This window comes from Gossypium hirsutum, chromosome D02 (assembly GCF_007990345.1).
Source record: "Gossypium hirsutum isolate 1008001.06 chromosome D02, Gossypium_hirsutum_v2.1, whole genome shotgun sequence".
Classification (NCBI taxonomy): domain Eukaryota; kingdom Viridiplantae; phylum Streptophyta; class Magnoliopsida; order Malvales; family Malvaceae; genus Gossypium; species Gossypium hirsutum.
In genome coordinates this window covers 44,126,838-44,137,900 of record NC_053438.1, presented here as the reverse complement: position 1 = coordinate 44,137,900, position 11,063 = coordinate 44,126,838, and the positions used below count along the sequence as shown (strand labels likewise).

Here is an 11,063-nt window from a genome sequence, read left to right as displayed (position 1 = left end):
TGAATCTCTCAAAATTTTTGAAATTTTTTATTAAACTCCAATTTTGAAAAACCTTAATTAAAATTCTTAAATTTTTTTGAAAATTTTAAACACGACATAAAGACAAAATATGTGGTAATGTATTTTTTTCAAAAGAAAAGAAACTGGTAACGTAACCAAGTCCCCGCCAAATTACCATAACAAATAACAGAACTAAACAAAAGACAAAAAAAAAACATAGAACAAACAATCCCTATCTCGTAGATTTTAATTGCATACGTGGCGTGTTGAACCGGCTCAAAAACCCCAAGAAAAATTCATTGACCAACAGGCAGTTAAGAAAAATAAGAAACCTGCCCCTCGTCGGAGACAAAGCGGGACAAAAAGAAAAATCAAACTCTTTTTTTTCCCTTTAGTTCCTGATTCAAATGAGGGATTTGTAAATTAAAGGAATTTAAAAAAAAAAACCCTCTTAAAATCTCATGATTTTCTCGTTTCGTCAACTTCTAAGATCTCGAATATATGTAGTTTTTTTCCACAGCTGTTGAAATTATTTGTCAAAATTTCAGGTGGTGAAATTTTGGCATTGTAGGTAAAACTTTCACCAGCATTGTCAAGATTGAAGCTTTTTCTGGTAATGTGGAATAATTGCGAAGTTTGTTGTTACATTTTGAAGATAAAGATAACAAATTCTAGGGTTTGAAGTAGAATTTGAGTTATCTTGTTTTTTAGAGTTAGAATTGTTGAATTAATGGGTTAGACAAAAAAAAAAGGGGGAGGAAAATTCAAACCCGTTTTATTTGTGAAACTTTACACAATGGGGTAGCTCTCTGAAGTGGAGGTGTTTTCATGGAGCAAAGTTGGAAAACAATAATATGGGAAGATTGGTGGTCTGATGGCTTCACCTTGAATGGCTGATTTCCAGAAGAATGGTCTCGCCGAGAAGGACATCGACCAGGTTTCTTTATTCCTTTTTCACATATTTTGATTGTATATTTTCTTAGTCTTGGAGACTAATGAAGGTTTTCTCTTTTCTTTTCTTTTTTAATGGATTTATTATACAGGCCATTACTACGCTTAAGAAAGGAGCCTCCTTGCTTAAGTATGGACGCAGAGGAAAACCTAAGTTTTGCCCTTTCCAACTCTCCAATGTATGTTGATACATTTTCCCTTTTGAAGTTTTAAAGGCTGTTGTTTCTATTCTCATGTTCACTTGTGCACTAGTCATTTATTGAGGTTTTATGCTTTTGGCATTGCTAAACATTGAATGGTGAATCTAAAACCTCGAGCTGAGTTATCATTAGTAAGGAAGACAAATTGTCGCTAGAAAATTACTTCATTTTTTTCATTCTTTATGGTCAGATATTTTATTTTGTTTTTTTCAGGATGAGTCTAAATTGATATGGTACTCTAGGAAGAAAGCGAAACATATTAAGCTCAGTGAAGTTTCCAAGATCATTCCTGGACAGCGTACAGTGAGTTTTATACTTTTTACACATTATTTGATTCCCAACAATTTCATAACCATAATGTTTTTTTCTCCTTTTTTTTTTCTTTATTTGGCTTGCAGGCAATTTTTCAACGATATCCTCGGCCTGAAAAAGAGTATCAATCATTTTCACTGATATGCAATGACAGGTCCTTGGATTTGGTGAGTGTTTGTTTATGGATCTTTTTATCATACAGAGTTGTTAAATGTATCAATGCTAGTAAAATGTACTGAAGCTACTATGGTGTCTAAATGCTTTGATTTGATACCATCCTTCATACAAACAGATATGTAAAGATAAGGATGAAGCTGAAGTTTGGTTAATAGGTCTTAAGGCATTGATTTCTCGTGGTACATATCACAAGCGGAGAACTGAAGTAAATGGCAATGCATCAGTAGATAGTTCTCAACCATGCGACCAAAAAGCTTCTCCCAATTCGCCATTGGTATCGTTTTCTACTTAATGAAGCTTGATAACTTTACTTGTTTAGTATTTTTTGTAATTCTTTTCTCATTATTACAGGATCCAGAAGATGCTCAAGGAATTCAAGCACCGTATGAGGCACACAATAGATTGGGAAAGGCATTTGCTGATATAATTACACATACTTCTTTAGTCAAAAGTGTCAGTGAACCAGATTTAGTTGGCTTCGGCTTAGTATCAGCTGGGTCTGTAGATAACTCAAATAGCCGGAGTTCTGGAGGTGATGCAATTAGAATCAGTTTATCTAGTGCTGTAAGTTCATCAAGCCATGGCTCTTCCCGTGAAGACTTTGATGCCTTGGGAGATGTTTTCATTTGGGGACAAGGTATTGGTGATGGAGTATTGGGTGGTGGTACTGATAAAGTTGATGATTCGTTTAACACGAAGTTGGATGCACTTCTGCCAAAAGAATTGGTAACAACAGTGGTTCTAGATGTGAATAATATTGCTTGTGGAGATAGGCATGCAGTTTTGGTCACAAAGCAAGGCGAGATTTTCAGTTGGGGGGAGGAATCAGGAGGCAGGCTTGGGCATGGTGTGGAAGCAGATGTTCCCAAACCTAAGCACATAGATACTCTCAATGGCACGAAATTTGAATCAGTAGCATGTGGGGAGTATCACTCTTGCGCTGTTACAGTCTCTGGGGATCTTTTTACATGGGGTGATGGAACACACAACTCAGGTCTTCTTGGGCATGGAACTGAAGTCAGTCACTGGATCCCCAAAAGGGTTAGCAACATGGAAGGTAAACATGTCTTATATGTATCCTGTGGACCGTGTCATACAGCTCTGGTGACATGTGGCAGCCAGTTGTTCACATTTGGAGATGGATCTTTTGGTGCCCTAGGCCATGGGGATCACAGTAGCTCAAACATTCCCCGGGAAGTAGAGACTTTAAGTGAATTACATACGACAAGGGTTGCCTGTGGTGCTTGGCACACTGCTGCAGTTGTTAAGATTATGTCCGAATCATATGATTCAGGGTCTCCTAGTAGCTCTTCTTCAGCAAAGCTGTATACATGGGGGGACGGAGATAAAGGCCAACTTGGACATGGTGATAACAAACCAAGACTTTTTCCCGAATGCGTTGCTGCTCATTTTGATGAAAAAATCTGTCAGGTTGCCTGTGGATATAATCTCACAGTTGCTCTAACAACCTCTGGGCGAGTATATACAATGGGGAGTTCTGCTTATGGTCAATTGGGGAGTGCTACAGCTGACGGCAAGGTTCCAACTCGGGTTGAAGGTAAAATAGCAGATAATTTTGTGGAAGAGATTGCTTGTGGATCATATCACATTGCTATTTTGACTTCCAAAACAAAGGTTTATACTTGGGGAAAGGGCTCAAATGGGCAATTAGGTCATGGAGATATCAATGACAGAAATACACCAACCCTAGTTGAATTTCTGAAAGACAAGCTAGTCAAGAGTGTAGTTTGTGGTTCAAACTTTACTGCAATTATAAGTCTTCATAAATGGGTATCCGTTGCTGATCATTCTATATGCTCTGGTTGTCGAAATCCATTTGGTTTCAGAAGAAAACGTCACAATTGTTATAATTGTGGGCTAATCTTCTGTAAAGCATGCAGTACTAGAAAATCTCTGAAAACTTCTATGGCTCCGACTACAAACAAACCATATAGAGTGTGTGATGAATGTTTTGTTAAATTGAGAAAATCTGCAAAATCTGTTTCTGTAGTATGGACTTCAAAAGCCAAAAATGGAATTTTGCCTTGTAAATCCATGGATAGAGAACTCTGCAGACTTTCTCTTGACTCAAGCTATCAGGCTGAAAGTAGGAATTTCAAGCATGAATTGAAACTAGAATCACAGGCTCGCCCCCTCTTCCCTGTTCAAAATGGAAATTTTCATCTCGGAGGATTTTTTTCACCAAAGATGTCAATTTGTCCAGTTAGAGATTCCAAGAAAATTTTACCAGCTTCCATTTCAAGTTCCAAAAAGACTTCTCGGGCAACATCTCCTGCTTCAGGGAAGTTGGGCCCAAATCGCTCTTCTGAAGTAACCTTTGATGATTCAAAGAAAATGAATGACAGTCTTAACCGAGAGATCATAAATTTAAGGGCACAGGTAGCCTATTGAGACAACTTTATCACTTATTAAATTCAATGTGAAGCATTGACATTACCAAGCAATGAGCTTGCGTTATTCTTTGCATGGTTTTAAAAACAAAACAGAGAGTGTTTTATTTAGAATCTATTTTTTATATACTTCAACAAAAAGGAAAATGATGCTTTTGCATTAGTTGGAAAATTTTCTGTTAATTGTATGTATTCTATGGGCTTAATCGCAAATTGGAGTAGAGGATAACAACGACAGGATTTGAACCCTGGCCTTTTGGGTGCCAACAGGGGTTTAACCACTGTTTCCTTATGTTGGCTCTCAGGTATTTAATATGAAGAAACTTTGTTTGTCGACTAGGTACTAGGGTAAGAGACTAGTATCTCTCATATTTTGTTTTAATGTAATGAACGAAGTCTAGTTAAAGTAAATGACGGTTGGTTGATTATGCAACAACTTATTCGTACTTATAGGGAAGTGTAGATCTTGATTATGATTACAAATTCATTATAAATATCAATAAAGTTGTTTTAGAGGAAACTTATTCTGCTTACAACATTGGAAGTAATCTAGAGCAGGTAATAAGGATGTTTTTTTGGACAAAAAAAATAAAAATGCTTTATTTCAAGGTTGCTTCACAGGACAACTGTTTCACTAGAAAGATCATGTTCAGTATATTCCCATTCATAGAACAACTCATATACAGAATAGCACCTTTGGAAAGAAAACCTTGAAGGAACAACTTCGCATAACAACTCTTTCAGTGAACAACACTTTCATAGAAAGCACCTCCACTGAGAATTATTCTGAGAAGACTTTTCACCTAATAGTAATTCACCAAAGTAGAAAAAGCTAGAAATAACCTTGAAATATGAAAATTTTCAATATTAGGATTTTATGGTGAGCTTTACTTGATGGATCAAATATAAAAATATTTAAGAGATTTCGCATTTATCTTGAAGTTGCTTCTCACTTCCTTTCATAGCAAATAGTGGTCTTTTTTTCATCATTTTCCGGTACCTTAGTAACTGACATCTTCTCTCTATACCTATTAAATATCCATATTTTGGAACTCTTATTGTAGGACCTGTAAGGGTTTTAGCAACTCATTTAGGGAGTTTTGTCTTTTGGGTAAACTGCCTTTAAAGTTATATAATCTCGATTCTTTCCTTAGCCTTATTTTTTTCCATACTCAAGGTTTGCTCTCAGTCTTCCTCTTTGCCTTTTCCTAACATCCTGTTTCATTTGTTTAGAAGCTTTTCGTTTATTTATTTGCTACCAAAGAACCCTCTACAAGAGGTTAATGTTTGTGATCATGTTTTGGCAAAAACATGAGCTTCCTGATGACAGGAATTTGTTATTTTTGTTGAATCCCATGATCTTGGACTTTCTTTGTTTGCTGATATTTTTGGGCTTTTACTATACTGGGGATTGTTCGTTGTTACTTGAACTCTTAGTTTGTTTATTTTATTTATTGAATGAAACTTCCACTGCTATTGACTTTTGATTAATTTGTTTAATTGTTTCACTTATCTAAACTGATAGGAGGGTAAGAAGATAGATATGCTGGACATTTCTTGCAGGTTAAAGATCTTAGTAGCAAATCCAAACACCTTGAAGCTGAACTTGAAAAGACATCAAATAGATTAAAGGAGATCACTGCAGTAGCAGAAAATGAAGCTAAAAAATGCAAATCAGCAACTGAAGTTATTAGATCTCTTACTGCTCAGGTTGAATATATTTGCTCATGATATTACGGTTAAGAGTTAGGAAAATAGATAAATATATTTTCAATCGTTTGAAGGGAGTATTAGTTTATTTGTTTCAAATTTTATGACATTTAACAAGGACAGATACAACATACAGTCAACGTCCTAAATATTAGTCAACATTGTCAACCGAGTAGTATATATCTTGGTTTTGAAAGGTATGCTGCTAAAAGATGTAAACTGAATTGTCTTTGTTATTGAACCATTGAAGCAACTAGTTAGGCTGTAATCAGACAATTCCAGTAAAATTTTAGATACGGGAAGCGTTCTTGCAGATCTTCTGTAACAAAGAAATATAGAGAAGTAAGATAGGAGTGGGAAAGGAAATCCTACCATCATGCATGCATAAATTTTCTTCTGAACTAGCCACTAAAAGCTTTTTTTTTTTCTTTCAAATAGCATAAGCCGTGTGAGTCATATGGTACTTGTTTTCTAGCTTACCAGTATGTAATATGTTCTTATACTTATTATGTTTAAAATATGAGAAATCATATAACCAGCAGTGTGCCATAAATTCTATCATTTGCATTTTAGCATGTATGATGCTTTCACAAGCTGAAACTAAGACAATGACAAAATGAGAATATACTCAAGTAAAACTCAACTTTGCATCGCAAAAGAACTAGTATGCCTGTACTGTTCTTCATTTCCCTTGAGGGCAGGGGATTGTTGTTGATTCTTGTGCAGTCACATGCTCCATAACTTTCTCTGATATTGTTGTTTATGGTCAACTGATCTTGCAGTTGAAGGAGGTGACTGATAAACTTCCAGCAGGCAAGAGTGCGCTCCACAATTCCAGTTCTATTGCCACAAACACCCAGCGCATGCACTCGGATAATAGCCATGCGACCAGCATAAGGCTTCCACGAAGTGAAGTAAGTTGTAATCTAGACAACATCTCCATGTCTCATGGAACCAAAGGACAAACCGAAAAGTCGGAGACAATAATACAAGATGAACCAGGAGTGTACTTAACTTTGTCACCCTTGCCTAATGGCAATCATGAACTCAAGCGTGTTCGCTTTAGGTATGTTTTTGTGATCCTTTCTTTTAAAGTCAACAATTTGATTGATCAACCAGCGAATCTTGACATTTGCTGATTGCTTTCTATCGGCTTTTACTTCAATAAACTCGCATCCAATCATTGTGTTGTCAATTGCCTATTTTCTCCCTTTTTTGTGATGATTAAGTAATGGGTGGGGACCTGAAAACAAGGTCTCCGTTTTGGAGGTAAGATGTTCTTAGATCTTGCAATGTTACAGTCAGAGTTTGTATCCTAAACTTGCAAAAAGAAGATACTCTGGATTTATTCAAGCCTTTGCCTTTGCATTTACTTGAGTAACTTGAGAAAAAAGAAGGTTGAGTCTAAAAGGATGATATGCTCCTTTTGCAGTCGGAAACATTTCACAGAAGAACAAGCAGAAAACTGGTGGGCTGAACATGGGGATAAAGTATGCGAACGCCATAATATCCGAAATACATGTTAGTCGTGAAGCTTGGACACCATTAGATTTTCTAAGAACACTGGATTGGGTACTGCCATCGCCATTTTACTTGAAGCTTATATCAAACATTTTACTTGTAACTGTTGATTTCTTCTCCAAATTACGTGGAGGAGCTTATATCAAGGATCATGTCAGAAATTATCAGGTAGTGTGAGTTATTGAAGCATATAGGAAGAAAATGAAAGGATACAAGAAATTGCATTTTTAACTTTTGTTGTTTTTTCTTTCTTGGAACCTGAGATTAGTTAACAGATTATTTTCTTCGTTGGAGCAATTTTGTTGCCTTCAGGGTAGCGCAACATATCTTTTTCAATTCAAGAACACTACTCAATTTTAATCTTTGTTTTTTGGCATTCTTAAACATATTTCTCTGATGCTATGCACATGCACAGTACAAACTCATCTTCGAATGCACTAAATTGTTTCAAGGACTGCCAAAATAACATGTCAGTTTAAAATATAAATAATCACAGAGCTGAAAGAATGCCATTATTGTTAACTCAACTAAGCGCCGTTAACTAGGCCTATTTGAGACTTTCCATTTACCATGTAGAGGGAGGAGTTCAAGTCACTTGAGTTTGTTTAAAAAGATTAAACATATTATACAACGAGAGGGGACGAAGATCTTTTCATGATCCGCGCACCCTCCTATTGCATTCAGACTCAACAATTGATGGATGAATGCAAGTGATATTCTTCATGAATTCATTATTACCCTATGCACTAGTTAAACAGTGGTACTTGCAATATAGTCCAGACATACATCACCTTGCCTCGTGGAGCTCATTTGCAAATTCTCATGTTGGATAAGAATATAACACATCAATCTGTTACAACCAGTAGCAGAGAATATGTAATGATCTTGGAATAATTTTGGGGTTAGGGAGGAATCAAACTACCCTCCCTTCAAGCCGAACATACATTGAATTTGTAACTTCTCCTTAAATGGTTTGTGTCAATGCATCTGACGCACTTGGTAACCTTGAACCACTGCCTCGCCTTTCCATGCACTAGCTCCTATCTCCTCTATCATGTATTTCCACCCATCGATCGGTATCCTCCGGCTAAATATGTAAGTCTTAATAAAACTGGCTAGCTGTATGATTCAAGAAAACCAAAAGCAACTTCAACGTTACAAGATCAACAGATCAAAGCACTAGTTACAAAAAGCTCAAAAATAACAAAACAGATCAAATTATTGGAAGAGAATATCTTCTTCCCCTGCCACATCTCCCACAGGTTTCCATCAAGAGCTTTTGATGTTTTTTCGGCTTGTTTTCTAATTCAGTAAAGCTTGGAACTTTTGAATTCTCCGGGTCAGCATCGGTAGAGTAAAAAAACCTTAAAATTATACACGTGTTAAATCCCATAAGTACAACTATAAATGGCTTCTAGAACATATTGTTAGCTGTGATGATATGAAGACGCCAACTTAGTTGTACATTTTTCAAAACTATCATTCAAGTTTCGAGATGTATGGAAAATAACAAAAACCAAAACGCTTGCCAAGATATCTACTAATTCGAATATAGCAAGAAATAAAATGTATAAAAGAAACCATAATCAAAGAAATTGTATCTATCAAATTTCATTCGCAAAATCTTTGACGGATGTTTAATTTATCAAAAATAATATTTGTATATTTAACAAATAAATAAATAGCAATATAAGAAGTAGCGTCGACCCCACAGAAATTGAGATATCTAAAATTGTTATTAGGTTTAATTAGGTTGCGTGCTAGACAACTGTTGCGCCCATAACAATCTATGCAAAAATAAAAAGGAGAAATTAAATTTGATTAAAGTAAAAATAATGAAAATGATTTAAATCGAAATAATAGTAAATATAGACAAAAAAAGGAATTAGATTGAATAAACCGATCTTTAGCAACAAGTTTCTCCTTCAACCGATAAGTTAATTATAATGGTCAAGGATGCCTCATAGCATCAATCCTTCCGCCTGTAAATTATTAATTACAGGAAAGCCTAATAACTAACCCTTACTGAAGAAACAACAACGAAACACGCGTCCATGATGTAGCTCTCTAATGGCCTTGAGAACTAGAAGGGTCCAACTCGAACCAATGGCCTTAATTGCATTAGTTGTTTAAGTTCGATTACTAATCCCCTTGACTAATCCAACTAGCCATTTAATTTAACACACCAATGTGTTGTTTGATAGATCGAATACCACAGTCAATCGTATTGGTTCTTACAATTGTATGTCTATCAACACCAATCAGCAAGTTTTTTTTTACTTGGTGTCAATACAACTTTATGAGACGACGATGTCTATCTCCTAAACTAGAGAAATAACAAATATTGGAAAGAAAATTTTTAAATACGATTTCGAATATCACGACTCTCTTCCGGATTGACTATCAATCTAAAGCTAGATGAAATATTTAGCTATTTAATGGGGGTTTTGACATGTATTTAGTAAAAATAAAATGCAAAAAATAAAACAAAAGTTAAATAAAAGTTGCACGATCTTGCGCAGGAAAAAGAAGGAAACAGAATGGAGAAAGCAATTCCCTATTTGCAATTGAATTTTTCGACTAAATTATTAAAAAACACTGGAAATTAAAAAAAATGTGTTTAAGCCATTTTCTCGAAAAATGATGGGAATAGACCGATTTTATAAAAATGCTTTCACCTAATAGCGTTTTTAGGTGAAAAGTAGAAAAACGCGTTCACGTGGAAGCGTTTTCAACATATGTGCAGGAAAATGCTTCCAACAGAAAGCACTTTTGCCACATAAGTTGAAAACGCTGCTAGGTGCCTCAACAATCAACACCCCAACGACTGCCCCCCAACCCCCAACAGTCATATTTTCCATTTCTATATAACCCCCCTCCCCAAATTCATTTTTCTATTCAGTTCAATATCAACTCTCTCTCACATTCTCAAATCTCTCTTAAATTTCTCTCAATTCCCTCATAATTTCTCACTAAAAATTTATTTCTCTCCCAACTCAATTTTTTTAAATAAATTGTCTTAAGTTTTCCATAAAATATTTTTTATATTTATTTCGTGTTTTCCAAATTTAACAATGGCACCATCTCTAATTCGTTTGGATGAGAAGCACAATTTCGTCGATCTGTTGCAAATGGTAAGAATTTTTTTTATCATATTTAATGTAATTTAATTTAAATATTTTATTGTTATATTGGAATTTAATATTTTGTATTTTTTTATATATAGGTGGAAGATCGAATTTTGGAGACTTATATTCGTAATTTACCCGCTCCTCCATCACCCTTAATCGAACCGTACTAAAAGAGATGTCAGATTTTTGCACATGACCCTTATTGATCGGGGGTGTAAATTGGACCCCACACTTGTAAGCACGTTGGTGGAAATGTGGAGACCCGAGGCGCACACATTCCACCTTCCATTCGGCGAGTGCACTACATTCTAGAGGACGTGCAGTTAAATCTCGGGTTACCGGTGGATGGGCCAGTAGTGATTGGGTCAGTTCACACAGCCAATTGGAGAGATGTATGTGAGCAACTTTTTGGGCGGGTTCCAGAAACCATTTTTGGAGCTCAGATAGATATGAATTGGCTAAGAAGAATTTTTTGTAAGCTCGATGAGGATTCAAATAAAGTCCAAAGAGAACAACACGCCCGAGCGTACATCTTTATAATTATCGGGGGTCTCCTAATGCCTGATAAGTTAGGAAATCTCGCCCATTTAAGGTGGCTTCTAAAACTCAGCTGGAGGTTAGTTGTGTTGGCAACGTTGTACCAAGAGATG

The 11,063-nt window shown here is 35.7% G+C and overlaps 1 protein-coding gene across 2 annotated transcripts; it reads left to right on the top strand.

Annotated features, from left to right (window-relative positions):
* Positions 1-305: 305 nt before the first annotated feature.
* On the top strand, positions 306-7,642 carry LOC107908458 (PH, RCC1 and FYVE domains-containing protein 1). Of its 2 annotated transcripts, XM_016835630.2 has the most exons (9): positions 308-937; positions 1,044-1,130; positions 1,365-1,454; positions 1,550-1,630; positions 1,756-1,914; positions 1,992-4,040; positions 5,615-5,761; positions 6,544-6,827; positions 7,194-7,642. In XM_016835630.2, exons 1-9 carry the CDS (start codon positions 890-892, stop codon positions 7,285-7,287), a joined length of 3,039 nt encoding a protein of 1,012 aa, XP_016691119.2. In that variant the 5' UTR covers positions 308-889; the 3' UTR covers positions 7,288-7,642. The 2 variants fall into 2 exon arrangements, 1 of the variants encoding a protein (XP_016691119.2); XR_001687032.2 differs by lacking the exon at positions 7,194-7,642 and having other exon boundaries at positions 306-937; positions 5,577-5,761; positions 6,544-6,763.
* Positions 7,643-11,063: the final 3,421 nt, after the last annotated feature.

Coding starts and splice junctions, on each gene's coding strand:
- LOC107908458 (XM_016835630.2), top strand. CDS start 890: ATGGCTGATTTCCAGAAGAATGGTCTCGCCGAGAAGGACATCGACCAG. Junction 1,631..1,755: donor ATGACAGGTCCTTGGATTTG/GTGAGTGTTTGT, acceptor TCATACAAACAG/ATATGTAAAGATAAGGATGA. Junction 1,915..1,991: donor CTTCTCCCAATTCGCCATTG/GTATCGTTTTCT, acceptor TCATTATTACAG/GATCCAGAAGATGCTCAAGG.